We start from the raw sequence: 17,440 nt of genomic DNA, 5'->3' as shown, positions 1-17,440 counted from the left end.
CCAGCTCACCTCTGCTCCACTGCTGCCTGCTCCCTCGAGCACACCACCGCTCCGCTTCTCCCCCTTCCCTCCCAGGCTTGCCATGCGAATCAGCTGTTTTGCAGCAAGCCTGGGAGGGATGGGGGAGAAGCAGAGCGGCGGCGGCACACTCAGGGAAGCAGGCAGAGTGGAGGTGAGCTGCAGCGATGGGGGGCACAGGGAGGGCTGCAGGAAGTAACCCGGGGGGGGGCAGAGGAACTGCTCCCCTCTAGCTCACCTCCGCCTCCTCCCCCGAGCGTGCCGAGGAAGGGGTAGGAGGAGAAATGCAGTGTGTCCGGGGGAGGAGGCGGGGCTGAGGATTTGGGAAAGCGGTTGGGATGCAGCGGAGCCGAGAGGGTCGCAGGAAAATATTTTTGCTTGGGGCAGCAAAAAACTTGGAGCCGGCCCTGGTAATATCTTTTATTGGATTAACTTCTTCTGCTGCAAGAGACAAGCTTTTGCACTTACAGAAAGCTCAAATGCTTGTCTCTCTCACCAACAGAAGTCGGTCCAATAAAAGACATTACCTCACCTACCTTATCTCTAATATCCTGGGACTGACACAGCTACAACAGTGCCATTTGCCTGCATGGCCACTTGGTGACGCTGCCTGCCACTCAAGGCCTTGGCTGGAACTTCAGCAGGGCCCTAAGTTCACACTTGCACCATCATTCAGACAAGCTGAACTCTTTGCCAGGGCCACTGAGGCAGGAAATGTCAGTTCCACTGGGGTTTCTGTCTGCTGCCTGTGGCTCTGGAGAGGGAATGGAGGGGTAAGAAGGGATGAATCCCTATCTATTTCAATACTCTCTCATTAGCTACCGGAGCATACAGGGCTTTATGGCATGGCCGAGAACACCTTCAAACTCGTAATTATTGAGGCTCTTACTACACATGTAGCCCTGCAGACCAAAGTTCACAAGCTTGCTTAGGTCACCAACGCAATGAGTCCCACTCTCTCAGCCTCGCTGCATAAGAAAATCAGCTCACAGTTTTGAACTGGAAGTCTCTGCCCCAAGGAGGCTGGAAGAGGCCCCTACTGCACAAGGGGCAGGATCTGTGGGTCAGTACTGTGGCACATCAGCAGAGCTGTATGGGGAAAGCCGAGGTCTGGACTAGCAGGGGATGAAGTGCAACAGCTGAGCAGTACTGGGATGCTTCAACAGCTCCTGCCCACCCTTTCCTGAGTACTCAGCACTCCATTCTCTTGGTTTCACATGCACTCATTTCACCAGTTCCACTAAGAAGAAACCCTTATGGCCATGCCCTGCAGCATTGCTGGTGGAGCATCTCACCTGCACACTATATAACACAGCTAATGGAGGAAGCTGGGTCTCCTTTCTTCAACAGGAAACATCTTTCTCAGGAATGGCCAAGGTTGACAGATTCCCTTTCTCCATAGGGAAAACATCTGTAATCCCCAGAGTGTTGCCCTAGGACAGCTCCACGGAAGATCTCTGAAGTCGTTGGCCCAGACCCCCAAAGATATTTAGGCTCCTAACTTCCACTGACATCAGTGAGAGTTGGGACCCTAACCCCCAGGGAGGAGCTGGGCCTGTGACTCGATTGGTGCAGGATGCCAGGTTGGAGAGCACCAGATTTATCTACCCACCGAGAAGGCATAGGCCAGGCCTCCCTCCCATGCTGCCCTGCCCGTGTGCCTCAGCCTTGCCCTGGAGGGACTCTGTCCCCAGGAGGTGAGGCGTTTACTCTCCAGGGCCATTCTGGTATGAGCTTTCCCACAGGGAGTGATTAGCACCACCCTGTGTGATCCTGCAGGAACCAGACTGGCACCCTACACCCATTTCACATAGGCCATGGCCACAATTACAGCTACAGCTGGCCAGCCGGTGAAAAGCTCTGTCTATCTTTCCTCCAGCCCTGGAACAGCCAGGCCCAGTGATCTCAGCCCCCCCTTGGAAGGGGAGCACTGGAGGTGGAAAGCGCTATCTCTAGTTGCCCGCCCCCAGGCTAGCCACCACCCCTTTCACCTGGGTTATGTTTGTAATGACCCCACATGGTATCTGGAAACGTCTGTCCCTGCACTGTACCTTGGCTCAGGACGAACCTCCCAGCCTTCCCAGAGGGACATAAGGTGACCAGATGTCCCAATTTTATAGGGACAGTTCCGATGTTTGGGTCTTTTTCTGATATACCCCCCCAACCCATCCCGTTTTTTCACAGGTGCTGTCTGGTCACCCTAGGCAGACACCACATGACCCTTGGGAATCCCCATATCCTGGTCTCTGCAGTCTAAGCCCCCACAGTTGCCAGCTGCAAACTGGAGCCCTTGTCAGTGGCTGCGAGGACAGGGGATTCCCACACACACCTGCCCTGCCTGCTGTAGGTCTGCAACATCAGCCTCCTGTTTTCTCTTTCCCTGCCCTGTGTCTCCCTTCTACCACAGATCAAGGCTGATCCGTGCAGCTATCAAAGGGGGAGTTCCTGTCACTTTAAATCTGGGAACAGGCAGCCATGCACCAAAGGGAACTAGAAACATTTTTCATTTCTCTGAAATGAAAGCACCCTCCCTTCCTTTGATGGGGTCAGTAATGTATTCCTCTGAGCCAGCACTGTGTGGGGGAGGGAGTGGGGCTGGAAGGAAGGAAGCAGCAGCCATGTTTTATTCATCCCAACTGGAGGGCTGGGAACTCCTCACCCTCCTCCCCTCTTCCTCAAGTGATTGCATGCTCCAGACAGGGGTAGCTCTAAGTATTTTGCCGCCCCAAGCACGGCAGGCAGGCTGCCTTCGGTGGCTTGCCTGCAGGAGGTCCCCGGTCCCGCGGATTCGGCGGCATGCCTGCAGGAGGTCCCCGGTCCCGCGGATTCGGTGGCATGCCTGCAGGAGGTCCCCGGTCCCGTGGATTCGGCGGCATGCCTGCAGGAGGTCTGCTGAAGCCGCGGGACCAGCGGACCCACCAGAGGCATGCCGCCAAAGGCAACCTGCCTGCCACCCTCGTGGCAACCGGCAGAGCGCCCCCCCGTGGCTTACCACCCCAGGCACGCACTTGGCATGCTGGTGCCCGGAGCTGCCTCTGGCTCCAGAGCTCCTCAGAGCCCAGGGCTTGCAGTCCTGGACTCTCTGCTCTCCCCTCTTGGTCCGTCTCTCCTGTGGTATCTATTACACTGGCCCTTCCCCCACCCAACAGCATGTGTCTCTCACACCCACCCAGAACTGCCTTTGGAGTACTGCTCCATACCTGCCTCTTCTCCAGGGAACTCAGGTGCAGCAGCTATTCACTTCCTTCCCAACACCAGCCCACCCCCTTTGTGCCGAAGGAGCACAACCAGGGCCGTTCCCAGAATCCATTTCTGGGCGCTGACGTTCAACCTAGCATTAGCGTGGGCCCATCACACAGGCCTCCCCCCAGTGACACATATCGGCACAAATCAAACAGCCCTCGAATGAGATGGGGCCACATCACATTGGTGACATGCTGTGGGGTAAGCAGCCTGATTCTAGTGAGCACAGAAACCCAGGGCCTCCTCAGCATCCCTCTCAGTGCACAGCGATCCAGGACAGTCCCCAACTCATTATTCCAAGGGAATCAGCATGCAGGGAGCCCTCTGCCTGCCAGGCCGCAGTATCTCCACAGCCTAGCTCTAGGTAAGGCCTGGCCTGGACTCTGTGCTGTCACCCCACCACACATTACAGGCTGCTGTTGCTAGGTCATTGGGGCCACAGGGTCAAGACAAGAGCAAACCAATGTGGGAAGCATGGAGCCTAGTGGAAGGCCCAGGTCCTGCAGGGGTGCCTACAGGCTAGGGACTCCTATCCACATGGGTATGTAACCAGGCTGGAGAGGAAAGGGAGAGAGCAATGGGCCACGGACAGCCCATGAGAACCCTGTGCATGAGGGAGAAGGAACAGAGCTAGGAGTAGGACGGTGAGAGTCCTGGGCACTGACAGACCCCTGCTCCCATCCAAAGGCCCAACCTGCAGCAGTTTCTGGCTGCTGCACACACATCCTGGCAGGGCAATGCACCCTGTGCGCACACAGGAGCTGGCTGGCCCAGGCTACCTGCCAGGCCCTCCCAGCAGGCTGACACACTCTCTCCCCACACGCTGGCTGAGCTATCCTTGCCCGTGTTGGTCAGCCCTGACAAGGCTTTGACCAGCCCAGGGGATGATGCTCAGAGCTGGGCTCAGGTGACAGAGCAGGAGATAGGGATTGGGAAACAGGTGATGAGGGCTATGGAAGCACTTAGACAGACAGACAGAGAGAACCTGGAGTGGGAAGGGGCAGGGGGAGCTGCCTCTTCCCATTTTGTCTCCTTGGGGCTTCCAGAGCCCAAAACAGAAGTACCCAGCACTAGGTCCTGTTACCTGCCCGGCTGCTTGTGGGGGATGGGGAGATGGCGGGAAGTGACAGGGAAACGAACTCATTAACCTCTCTGCTAATGTTTGTTCACACTTTAAATGCTGGGGGTTAATTACTATTGACTTTGCTTATCTCACCAGTAACCACCAACACAGGAGATGCTCACAACCCTGCCACCTGCTGCCCCCCAGCCCCCACAGCAATTCTTCCCAGCTGAGGGGAGCCACAGGCCTGGGACCCAGCAAATGAGATCCTCACTCCACCAGCAGCCACAGGCTCCCTTCCCACTTCTCTATGCAGCAAGCACAGGGCTAGTTTAGGAGGCCAATGCCTCTGCCAGTCCAGTCCTTGCACCTCTCCCCATGTCCCTCAGTCCTGACCAAGAGTACCCCCATCTATTGCAGTCCTAGTATCCCCACACAGCTCTGCAATGCCCCTCGTTCCTGACCTGCAGCACGTCGACTCCTCCAGGCCTGGCCCAGCCCCACCACAGCTCTGCAATGCCCTTCCCTCCTGACCTGCAGCACCTCAACTCTTCCAGGCCTGGCCCAGCCCCACGCAGCTCTGCCAATGCTCCCCAGACCCAGTCATGCTCCTGCAGTGCGAACTGTTCCTCATGCTGCCGGGGGGCTGGCACTGGGGTATAGATTCACGTTTCAGCCTAGCAGCCTCTACACCCTTATTAGAATCTCCTTCCCTGACGCACAGCACAACTCAACCTCTCCGTTCCTTCTCAAGCAGCAGGGGTGCTGGCAGTTCTGGAATGATGCTCGGTCTCTGCATTTCCCCAAGTGGAATATGCCATGCACCAGCCAGCCTTACTTTCCCTCCTAAGAGCGGCTCCCTCCCTGCCCTCCCACCTGCTGGGGGAGGAGACCTAAATGCACAGAGTGGCTCTGCCAGGCTGATAAACTGACTGACTGGGGAGACACAATAGACGTGGCTGCCTCTTCCAGCAGCAGTGTGTGACCGTCACAGGCTGGAGCCTCCCTCACAAGTCTCCCTACTGCTCCCTCAGTGCACTCTGCAGCAATGGCTCAGAGGAGCATGCTCCTTAGCAGTTTAATTTCCCCAAGTGAAATGAAACTTTCTGACTTGTCAGGGACAAAAGGCTGCTGAGGATGGAAAGCTCCAGCCACTGCAGAGCTGAGGGTGGATTCCATGTGTGGAAGGCACCCGAGTGTCATGTCTGCCAGCCTGGAACAGATATCTGTGGCATTGCAGCCATGAGCAAGTGGGAGGATGAGCAGAAACAACCGCCTCTTTCCTCCCCACCCCATGCATATTCCTCAGCCCCTGGGAAACTGTTGTTCTGAGAAAGCAATTGATTGAAGAGGACGGAGAGAGTCCCCTCTCCATGGAGTAAGCTCCAAATCCCCACTTCCCAACATACTGGGCTACGACAAGGCATTTTGCTTTAATCAAAGGGTTTCAGCCTTGTTACAAACAGTTCCATAGAGCCGGGAGCTCCCATGGCTTTGATTCCTGGTGCCAGGCATAGAGCCATGGCATTTTGTACCCAGTGCCTCTCGTCCTGGTTAAACCAGCAAAACACAAGCCAGGTGACATTTACAAACTCAAAGCAGCAGAATCCACTACGTCTGCAGCATTAGCAGCTGATTCCTCAGGAGCGAGGGGGATGGGAAGAAACCAGGAGACTGCTCAGGGCCGTGTTAATACCACTCTCCTTTACCCTGTTCCATACAGCACCAAGGAAACACAGGGACTTCTGTGGGGTTAGAGGGCAGCAGCCTGGCAGACAGAGTTGCTCTGCCCAGTGCTACGCATTGCCCAGTATGGAAGGAGGCCTCTGCCTAGGATCTCTATTGTCCATCCAGGCAGACAGAGTCTGACAGACCCACACGGGGTCCCCATTCTGGAAGGATGAAGGGTTAAGTTGACAAGGTCAGCGTTTGCCCCTGTGGTTCTAGTAAGCCATTCCCAACGAGACTCTGACACACTGATGCAATGCGTCGTTTTGGATACAAAAGCCGTAACCAACCAACCAACCAACCCTGTTCTGGCTCCTTTACAGAGCGAAAACCCAGGATTATTATTGCTGGAAAGGTGTGTGGCAAAGACACGTCCGAAAGCTGGTCTCTTCATCCTGCTATAGCACAGACCCTCTACCCCACTGATGGCCAGGCCTGGCAGAGCCATGCCCACAACACAGTGTGCTCCTCCCCCTCAGCGAGGATAAGGACTTACCTGTGAAGTGCTGGCGGCAGATGCAGGAATAGCCACCCTCCCTGCGGGTGCAGATGCCCCCGTTATGGCAGGGGTTGGAGTAGCATAGGTTGATCTCGGTTTCACAGTAGTCCCCAGTGAAGCCCTGGGGGCAGCGGCAGCGCAGGCCTGTGATGGGGTGAATGGGCCGGAAGAGGGTGGATGGGGAGGCGATGAAGGGGGCTGAGCTATCGAACTTGAGCACTGAGATGCACTTCATGTAGTTCTGGCATGGCTCCCGCAGGCAGACGTTGTCATCGAAGGGCAGCACGTCCAGCATGGAGACGGAGGTCAGAGTCATGCGCTTCATGTACAGCTGCTCCTGAAGCTCCTCTGAGCTGAAGAAGTGGCCGCCGCGGGGAGCCAGCGCAGAAAAGCTGACATTCAGCACCGAGCCACCCACATCTGTGTCGTTCTGGATGTTGAAGATGAAGACATCCTCTTTGGGTGTGGCCAACACAGTGGCCACGCCCTCCAGGAAGCTGGTGAGCAGCGGCGAGAGGAAGCGTTCCTGCCACATGTTCTCCAGCCGCACCGTGATGCTGTTGGCCAGCATGTCCTCTGTGATGACGATGACACGCAGGACGCACTGGGCTGTCACGCTGTGGATCCCGTCTGCAGAAGAGACAAGGAAAACATTAAAGCATGGCAGCTGTTTGCCTGGAAGATGAGGGCATGAGTGGGATAGAGCTCCGAGTAGGGCCCTACCAAATTCATGGTCATGAAAAACATGTCACGGACCATGAAATCTGGTCTCCTCCCATGAAATCTGGTCTTTTGTGTACTTTTACCCTATACTAAATAGATTTCAAGGGGGGAGACCAGCGTTTCTCAAATTGGGGGTCTTGACCCAAAAGGGAGTTGCAGGGGGATCACAAAGTTATATTGGGGTGTTGTGGTATTTCCACTCTTACTTCTGAGCTGCCTTCAGAGCTGGGCAGCCAGAGGGCGGTGACTGTTGGCCAGGTGCCCAGCTCTGAAGGCAGCATCCTGCCAGCAACAGTGCAGATGTAAGGGTGGCAATACCATACCATGCCATCCTTACTTCTGTGCTGCTGCTGGTTGTGGCTCTGTCTTCAGAGCCAGGGTCCCGGCCAGCAGCTGACATTCTCAAGCTACCCAGCTCTCAAAGCAGCGCTGCCGTCAGCAGCAGCACAGAAGGGTAGTGGTATTGCAACGCCGCCCCCCCAACTCCTTTTGGGTCACGACCTCTACAATTACAACACCATGAAATTTCAGATTTAAATCGCTGAAATCATGAAATTTATTATTTTTAAAATCCTATGACCATGATATTGACCAAAATGGACCATGAATTTGGTAGGGTCCTATCCATGAGTAACTAGAGCTCCACAGATCCCACCTCAAGCTTGGCCTAAACCCCATGGCTAGGCCTAATTTCTGTGGCTACTCCAGCACCCAGAGAGAAGTCTCTGCAACAACTTTTGATACACTGAAAATTGGATAGTATCACTGTGTTTAGTGTGAATAACCCACTTAGGACAACCCTTCCCACACTGGTATTTAACTGGATATTGAATCCTGTTCATTACACTACCTCTACATGTACAATTCTCAGTGTGCCACTGACCAGTGTATTAACACAACACAACCACCACAGAAGTTGTCAGAGGGAAGCTGAGTCTTTGGCAGTTGAAAAGGGCAGCTTGGGTTGTGGCCTAAGGATGTTACTTTTGAAATGATTGACAGTGAAACAGTCAGCAGTGGTGCAATTTAAACCGTCATGATTAAGTTTGAGAATTAATTCTCCACTGAGCGTCAGAGGGCAGTTCCACTACAGAGTTATTGTTTCAGGCACTCTGCAGACTCAGGCAGAGATTCCTGCACTGGTTACATTCAGGTCACATTTGGAAGGCTTCCCTTGCTACCATGAGGGCTAGATATTTTTTTTAAATGATAGCTGAGATTCTGGAGCATGAGTCTGTGCCACCACTTAATACATGGAATCACAGACTCCATGAGGCCTGTATATATAAACAACATGACAGGGTGTGTACCAGAGTGCATGCCTGCTGTGCTCAGCACACACTGGACCTGGGCAGAGTCTGCCACTATGCTTCTGTTTGATTTGGGTCTTTGCACACTTGGGAGCAAACTGGGTGCTCATGAAAATGAGCAAGCAATAGTGCTGGCTAGCCATGGGCACAGCTGGGGGAGGGGCTGAGGAGTAAGTGAGCACTGGGGTGGCGGGAGCTAAGAGCAGATAACAGGGTTTGAATGTGTTTTGGCTACTAGTATTCTGACAATTAATTCCTTCTGCTTTTTCCTCCCCCCTTCCCTCTGTCTTCTCCCCTTCCCTCTCCATCCCCTTGCTCTCTTCTCTGGGTCTCAAAGGCTCTATGCCTGTCTCAATGCTTCCTTCCTCCTCACCATCTGCTCCCCATCTCATTCTGCTCTTCCTTCCTCCCCCAAACTTGAATTTTTCATTCTCTTTTATCTTTATCTTCCTTGCAAACAAACTCCAGTCCTTGGGATCCTGTTCCATGCACAGTTCTGTGAACATCCCTGGAGCTTGCTGAGGTGGCTGCCCCTTCCCCCTGGAGCACAGGCTACTAGCAGCTAACACTCTGCATCCCCATGACTTCAGATTCAGAGTCCTCAGCTCACCAAATGCTCAGGGGCAAGCCTGCCTCCTCTGGAATGAGAGTGGAGAGGGACCCTTCCTCTAGGCCGCAGCTCTCAGTGAGCGATGTACAATCGAGGCAATGGGCTGTGTGGGACTCCCTTCAAAGGCGCGCAGGAATGGTGTGAATCTCCCTGGCAGTGAGAGACTTCCTCCCCCAGGGCCTGCCCACATAGCAGCATAGATAGGAAAACATAAGGTCACAAGGCAGACTCCTGGGTCTAATACTGTTACTATTATTGTCCATTATTAACTGATTTCTACAGGGTATTCCAAAGCTTCAAATATTTCACAGAATTCAATTCATAGAGATCACTTTCCATACCCTGGGCTTTCCGAGCTAGCTGCCCCTTCCCCTGGGGCCCAGGCTGCTGCTGGCAGCCGACACAGACCTTCCCCTGACGTTAGACTCAGCATCACTCCACCTTCCCTACCACTAAAACGCATCTCGCTTTGGGTGGAATGCAGCAGCACTTCCCAGCAACACTACACAAGAGTTTAGCACAGAACTTAGATATTGAAGTGATGAGTAGGAAGGTAGGTAGATAGATCCAAGTTCGGGTTTAGCCATAGAATGGAAGAATATAATTACCCATTTGGGGTTTTGCCAGGACAATGAGACTAACACCCTGAATCCTGCAAAAATGCCATGGGTTCTTTATTCATCAGGAATGCACTGGACCATAGTTTTCCATCCTGCTAATTATCCTACCTGGTATTAAGTCTGCTGGTCCCTGGTATGGCTGTTCTTAACCTTCCCTGATCTAACTAGGGAAAAGTAGGTTTCTGTTATGTCTACACTAGCACTTTTGTCAGTATAATTTCTATTGCTCAGGGGTGTGAAAAAACATAAGTGACACTGACAAAAATGCTCTCCCTTCCGACATAGCTACCACCGCTTGCTGTCAATGAGAGAGCTCTCACCTGTCGGCACAGAGCAGCTACACGAGCGATCTTCCAGCGAAACAGTTGCATCGGTTCAGCTGTGCCTGTAAGCTCCCTAGTGTAGACATGGCTATGCAGTGATTTTATTTTTTTAATACTGACTGACAGCAAATTAGTGGCTTTGTCAGGAAATATTCCAACGCCCCATTTGATCACAAGTCCAGCCCACTCACCCCTCAGCCACCAAGAGGCCCCTCCCTTTCCTCCTTCAAATCTTTTCCTGGAAGATGCTTCTTCCTGCGACCCCTCCTCCCTTCAGGCCTCACTCATTAGTGACGTCAGCTGAGTTGCACCGGGGATGAATCTGATCCTTCTTCTCTTCATGAGAAATCCCCACATCTTCAGGCCCCTTGTGCATTTTTCTCTTTGTGAGCCAGGAAGCTCTTCAGGGCAGGGCACGTGCTCTGCTGATGCTCCGCAAGGCCGTGGGGAAATTTATAATGATATAGGAATGTTTTATAATAATCATAAGAAAACTTTCAATTCACCATCTAATGGAACAATCCATCTTCAGACTTACTAGACAGCTGCCCTGGTGTCATTTGGCACTTATCCTTCACACATACAAGGTGCTATTCCTCACTTATCTACTCCCTGGGTGGCTGTTGTGTGAACTTCTCCTATGGGCGGCACCATGCGCAACACAGACTCTGGGAAACTCCAGATTTAAAAACAAACCTTCAGCAACAAGACTGGCACCAATACTGTGAGCCAATATTCACACCAGCCTCAGTGCTTAGAACGGCTGCAGCAACTCATACCAAAGCAGCACCTTTCTGGACCAGGGGAGGTGACTTGTGCCTGAGACCAAGCTCAGCCACTCTGCCTCTGACCCCAATACCTCTTACAAGTGCTAACACATGAAGGTTGCTGGAAAATGGATGGAGCTGGTCCCCTGTAGAGACACAAAAGGCCTGCAGGCTACAGAACCAGTGTCCTCCTCCCTCTCCCCTTCCTGAGCCAGTGCCATCATCTCTGCAAAGTACCACTTGAAAGAGCCTTGATTGGTTTCCTGGAAGGGGCATTACTCTTCCCCTGTCTGCTGCAGAAAGATTGGACCTGGCGTCTGACAGGAAAATGGATTCCCCAGAAATGGCCTCACACATACCCTTTCACAGGAACATGGGGCGCCTTTAATCCACGCGATTGTTAACATTTTTGTGCCAAGTTCAAGGAATATCTTGTGGCTTGGGACTCAGCACATACAAGGGAGGGGCGCTTTGATTTATGACATAGCTTAGGGTTCAAAGAAAACATTCATCTTGGCAGAAAAAGCAAAGAGATGTGAGTAGATTTATGGGGCTGTGCCACTGTGACTAGGACAACTTACATGGACTAGGAGGGAACCCCACCTTCTGTAACTGCCTCCACTCCTCCCACTCACCCCCCCCCCTCGTGTCCCACCAGGGAACCGCTGCAGCACTGAGGAATCCAACACACTTTCAGTCCCTTTTTTTAACCTCCCCTTCATGCCCTGGAGAACCCCTACAGCAACTGAGGGTTGGGACATTCTGATAGCGCCTTTCGACCCTTCAGAGGAGTTAAATCAGCAATGGGCACCCACAGGCCAATACCCTGAACCTGAGATGCTGAAGTTCCCTCAGGACACTCCTCTGAAGGTCCCTCTTCCGAGAGTTACCATTTGTGGAGGGTGTTAGCATATCGGTGCCTAGCAAATGCTACAGCCCAGACAGAGGGGGACACAGGACCATTCCAGAACTGATGCAAATGGACTCAGGGCTACGGGAGGTCTGCTGGAATGCCCCCCCCCCCCCCCCAAGAAATGACATCCTTATCCATCCCCCAGCTGTGCTGAGAAGACATACTCCATGCATCAGTGACTGACCTCTCCTTGGAGGTTTCAGTGTTGCTGGCATGATGATCTGCCTGAGCTCACACAAACAGCAGCCTCCTAGACCTGCCCATCAACCCAGTGGTGCCAGGCCTCACTGCACCACCCGGCCCTATCTTCTACCGCGCACTGATGCATTCAAGTGGAACTCACAGCTTCCTGTTTCCCAGACTGGTGCAACCACCCGCTCTGCTTTTTCCAGGATACTCCCGATTCCCAGGGGATGCTGCTGTTTGCAGCATCATTAGTTTGTGCCCCAAAGGATTGTGGGCCAGTGCAACAACCTCAGCTCCCCTCACCACACACAATCATACAGCTGTGATGCCGAGACTTTCTCCTGCACAACCAACCTGCTAGAGACACAGGACTCAGTTTCTCTGCACATAACTTCCTGCTGTGTCACTGCCCAGAGAGCTGTGGCAGGGCCTGGAGGTGAGGGGGCTCGACCTTTTCCCTGTGGGCTCCTTCCTAGCCCACACTAGTAGTGACTGTGACAGCAGCAGCCCCAGGACAACGTGATTGTGATGGAATGGCTCTCTCCAGCAAAAGCACTTCTGGAGAATGAGAAATCAAGTCATTACACTCTGGCCCGTACATCTCTGCTTTCTTTGTGCTTTTATTTATACATCTTTCATATTGTTTCCTGCAGCTGAAAACTGAAAGATGAGTTCTCAGCTACTCCGTCTATCTATAACCCGTGCTGCCTGCTCCTCTCCACTGTAACAGAGCACCTCCGGATCCTCAGCCAGTGTAACCACTCCATTAGCAGGACGCCACACCAAAGGCGAGATACGGCCCTCACGCAACAGTCAGAATGGCTCCTACCATTTCCAAGGTGGGGAGCTGCCTGAATTACTAGTGTAAGTGCACAGAACTTTTTAACTCATATTAATAAGCTCTGTCCCACCCTCCACAGGCTCCTGCACAGAGAAGCATCATTGTGTTCTCATTGGAAGGTCTGGGGGGACCCAAAAGTCCTTCTGGTCTCCCCCACATTGTTCATATCATGGTATTGTGAAAGGGAGAGCCTGTATCCTAGGGACAGCACAGCAGGAGGATATTATCAGTCCCTCGTGCTATGTCTGTGCTGCCCGCCCTGCCGGTGGGAGATAATTGCATTTGCTATCTCCTGCAGCGCTGACATAACCTGGGCTTCAATGCATTACATACAACCAGTGGGCATTGTTACTGCGCTGCGCAAGAGGGCTGACGCTCCAATAGACAGCTGCATTCAGATCTTACTGTGCTCACAAGTGAAACGAGTTTGGAGGACTCAGTCTAATCCTTGTTAAAGGCTCCAAATCACAGAGCCCAGCACAATCTGTCACAAATGGCCCCATCAGAGGTTGAGGTTGTAGGTTTGTTGGCAGCACTGGGAGCTGCAAACTCTCCTGAGCTTTAACTGGAAGCTTGGTCTCAGGAGATGAAGAGCCAATGTATTTAAGTGTTAAGCTCCCCATTTCACTGCAACACTGCTCCAGCCCCACTCTGCCTCTGAGCTGCCTGCGCAACTTGGCTGTATTGTTTCACTCTCTCCAGGGCTGCTGTGCCGAGACGCCAGCCCTTTGATTTCCTCAGCCCCGTTTGAAGTTCAGCGCTTGGGAGGATTTAAAAGATTGAAATTTCTCCCTTTTCCCTCTCTTTAAAAGGTGACTGCTTTTCTGCACCCCTGAAAATTCTGGTGGAAGCCTCCCTCACAAACACCAGCACTGGAGCTCTGGAGATAAGATTCAAACAGGCCTGAGAAAGAGGAGGGGGCAGGAAGGAGAGACACCATAGCAATCACCCAAGAGCTAATCTCCTGGTGGATGGCTTGGGGGCTTGCTTTTCATTTTAAATCCAACTCGTTATGTTTCATGTGGAAGTGAGGCAGAAAATCTCATCCGAGTTCTCCTTGTGAAGCTCCCACTGCTGACTCTGTCTGACTCAGAGGCAGAGGAGAGGGTGGTGGGGATAATAGAAGGAACCATCTTCCATTAGACGTTAACACAGGCTGGCGTAGGTCCAACCAGTACCAATAGGATGCTTTTTACCTGCTTAGATTTCAGGGAAAGAAGCAACATGATCTAACCAAGAGCCCTCCATTGGGTGTCCTGAATGTGTGCTCTCCTCCTGATTGTTGGGTGTACTGGGAATCCCAGACAAGAATGCAGTGACAAGAAGTTGTTTGGTGGCCCCCGCGTGAGATGAATTTGGGGCCTGTGTCACAAAGTGCACCTCTATCAGAGAAATCAAGGACTGGCTAGGCCATGGAGCATAACTCTGCTTTGAGTGCTACAGGGGGTCTTTCTGTTGGCAAAAAGTGGTGGGTGGGAAGCTTCCCCAACTGCTGCTTTGCTCTGTAGGAGAGAGGCCTTCAGTCCGCAGGACCATCATTCTAGCTTGGAAATCCAGACCTCAGAAGTTAGAGGGATGGCCAAGGGCTAAAAACACCCAAATGCCAGCTCTTCCTCTCATCTGGGGCAAACTGAGCACCACCCACTCTACAGCGAGTGAGTCTTTTCATACCAGACCCTAAAAGCTGAGCTCCTGTTCATCTTATGTGGACAAGACAGATCCCTGGGAACTTCCATAAGAACTGAAATTTGCCCCAAATCTCTTCCCTGCAGGTGCTGGATGTTGACTGCTTCCTCCCCACCCCAGAGGTGGTGGATCCATTTATGGGGTACTCAGGGTAGTGAAGTGGTGAGGCACTCTAGCAGGCTGCCTTTGCCATCCTTTGGACCACCACAAACAGGCTGCATGCTTCTGAGTTTATAGACACGGGTGCTATTCACTGGGTCCCCTCCACCAGTACAGCTCTGTACAACAACATACAATTGGAAGTACACTTCCTTTCAGTCCACCCTGGGGAGAGAGCGAGGGAAAGGTCACATCCTGCTGCATTCCCTTATCTTCCTTCCTGAGCTTTAACTGTTCCCAAAGGACAGGCTGATTGCTCTCATTAGCTCATCAGCCTGGCTGCCTAATTAAGTCACTGAGCACCCAGTCCCACCCCCAGTTAAATCCAGTCCCTGAGGGAAGTAGCTAGTACTGTACGTCAGGGGACATCTACACTGCAAAAAACACCCTGCAGCTGTGAGTCTCAGAGCCCAGGGCAACTAACTCAGGCTCCTAGGACTCACGGTCTAGCAGGGTAGGCATTCCTGCTTATGCTAGAGCCTGGGCTCTGGAATCTCGCAAGCGGGAGGGTCTCACAGCCTGCGTTCCCGCCCAAGTGGGAATGTCTATGCTGCTGTTTTAAGCCCTGTAGCACGAGCCCAGAGCTTGCTGCCACAGGGTTATTTTGCAGTGTAGCTGTACCCTGGGTTCTTGTTCCTAGCACTCTGCCACAGGCACGTGGGGCTGCATGGTGCCAGGCGGAGGGGAAATGTTAAATGGGATTTTTTACAAGTCCTAGATATGAAGGTCTCCAAATAAACAGCAGCCTTTTGGCCCTTTTTGCTCCGCTTCATCAATCAGCTTTTCAGGGAGATTGTTGCTCTAGCCCTGATTTTGAAATCCCCTATAGGACCCTTGTCCGAATCAGGAGGGGCTGATTCGGACAAGGGTCCTAGAGGGGGCCTATAAGGGGCCTATAAGGGTCCTATAAGGGTCCCAGAATGGCAGCCTCTTTGTCCACGTGAGGGGGAGGCTGTTAGGACTTTGCATTGCAGCCCACTATCTGGAGGAAGGGAGGGGATTTGAGAGTCTGCACTGCAAGCCCATTGCCTCCTCTTTCCTTGCTCATTTTCTTTTCCAGTAATTGCAAGTACAATCTGTGTGTTTGGTTGGTTCCATCCCAGTTGTTCCCACCCATAGACAGAGGAGCTCCCTTCACTATGCTCACAGGTTGTTCAGCGCCAATCAACAGGCAGGGGGCACGTGCCTGATTTATAGCTGTTAGAGCTTAGCAGATATGGGTCTGAGTTCTGGGTCGGACAGGAGAATGCCTGGCAGCAGAACCTCTGAGCAGTGAGAAGGCGACAGGCTGGACTGGAGGCAGGGGGCTGGGTGTGTACTTGGCTTTGGCCTCATCTGCCCTGAGACTGGAAAGCACAATTAGCACCTGTCTAGAGAAGCCTGTGGATGAAGGAAACTCTCCATCCCCATTCAGATGCTGCTGGCTAGACTTGGGATATGCCTCTCATCCCCACTGCCTTGTATTTGAGCCCTGAACTGCTGCCTTCAGGCTATGGTGAGTAGGAGGCAGAGAGACATAGGAAGGGAGAGGCAACAAAACTCACTGTAGCTGCATCAACACTGCCAGGTAGAAAGAGAACAAGGAGCTTCCATCCCTCTACACCTGATGCCCACAGATCTCTGCACCCCCCTCAAGCCTTCATTGCCTCTTAAATAATGCCCGTGTCCTCAGGGAGCGATGAGCTCTCTCCCTGTGGCTGATGTGTCGGGGGGAGGGACGAAGCGTCTATCCAGCATTAGACAGCAGGACTGTCAACAGCTCATCAATACCTCAGATTGATCGATCCAGTAGGGTCCCAGAAGCTGTGATGAAACAGGGAATTTCCCACGTGCTGCAGCGGCTGCCCAGCAGCTGCGCTGACTTTTCTGCTTAGCATATCTGACCCAGTGTGAAGTGCCCTGCGTGTTTCCAGTGCTACAGAAACGATAACTGAGCTAGTGGGGCAGCCAGTGTTGGACTCATCTCAGGACTTCCCTTGTCTCTGGAGACCTGGGCGATGACGAAGCAGCCCTGATGTCTCCTGAGGGGAACTCAGACCCAATGAAGGGGATCCCAATAATGTGACAGTTTGGATCTCAACCTTGCACACTCCCCACCCCCCCGAGCTGACTGTGTAGAATCAGCCCTTCTCACCCAAGTGCTGGGAGGGTCATTCTGAGGGGGACTTCCCCACAAATGGAATGTGCCTGAGAGCAAATTTCCGGAGGATCCCCTATTTCCCTCTGTCCTCACAGAATGGACTTATGCCATATTAGTGCTGCAGACTAGGGATGACGCTGACACTGGCAAACTCATCTCCCCTCTGATGACAAGCGATACCAGAATCCAGACCATGGATGGTGCTTCTGAAGCACAAAGCTACGATAGAGACTTCACCAGGCCTTGACAATGCATTCCCTGTTTACGCCAGCATGAAGATCTGTTCATTGTAACACACCACTCAGCCTCTGCTTTACACAAGGGGGCTGCTAGTCCAAGTGACCCCATGTGGGCTGTTCAGTATTCACTGTCTGCACAACACAATGCATCCCACTGACAGCACTGTCCTTGCGGAGCTCAGGCTTTTGCCTGGCCTCCCTGTCCCTGCCACATTAAGGGGAAGCAGATGGTTCAGGGAATGACCCTCCAAAAAAACAAAGAAAGCCCAAAGCTGACTGGAGGCACTAACACCCCGGGGAACCATTTAATCACAGACTCCTCAGCCATTCTGATTAAATCCAGGCCCTGGTGAATGGATGGAGAGCCAGATA

General features: G+C 52.8%; 1 protein-coding gene across 1 annotated transcript in view; it reads right to left on the bottom strand.

Moving 5' to 3' along the window:
• Positions 1 to 17,440, bottom strand: part of CELSR3 (cadherin EGF LAG seven-pass G-type receptor 3) — a 67,274-nt gene that overhangs the window by 38,878 nt on the left and 10,956 nt on the right. The window contains exon 2 of the mRNA XM_032801344.2: positions 6,549 to 7,181. Within this exon, the coding sequence (XP_032657235.2) occupies positions 6,549 to 7,181 (633 nt within the window). The remainder of the gene's footprint in view (positions 1 to 6,548; positions 7,182 to 17,440) is intronic.

Source organism: Chelonoidis abingdonii, chromosome 17 (genome assembly GCF_003597395.2).
Source record: "Chelonoidis abingdonii isolate Lonesome George chromosome 17, CheloAbing_2.0, whole genome shotgun sequence".
In the NCBI taxonomy this organism is placed as follows: Eukaryota; Metazoa; Chordata; order Testudines; family Testudinidae; genus Chelonoidis; species Chelonoidis abingdonii.
The sequence above is the reverse complement of the archived record's forward strand: the minus strand, read 5'-3'. Positions and strand labels throughout refer to the sequence as shown.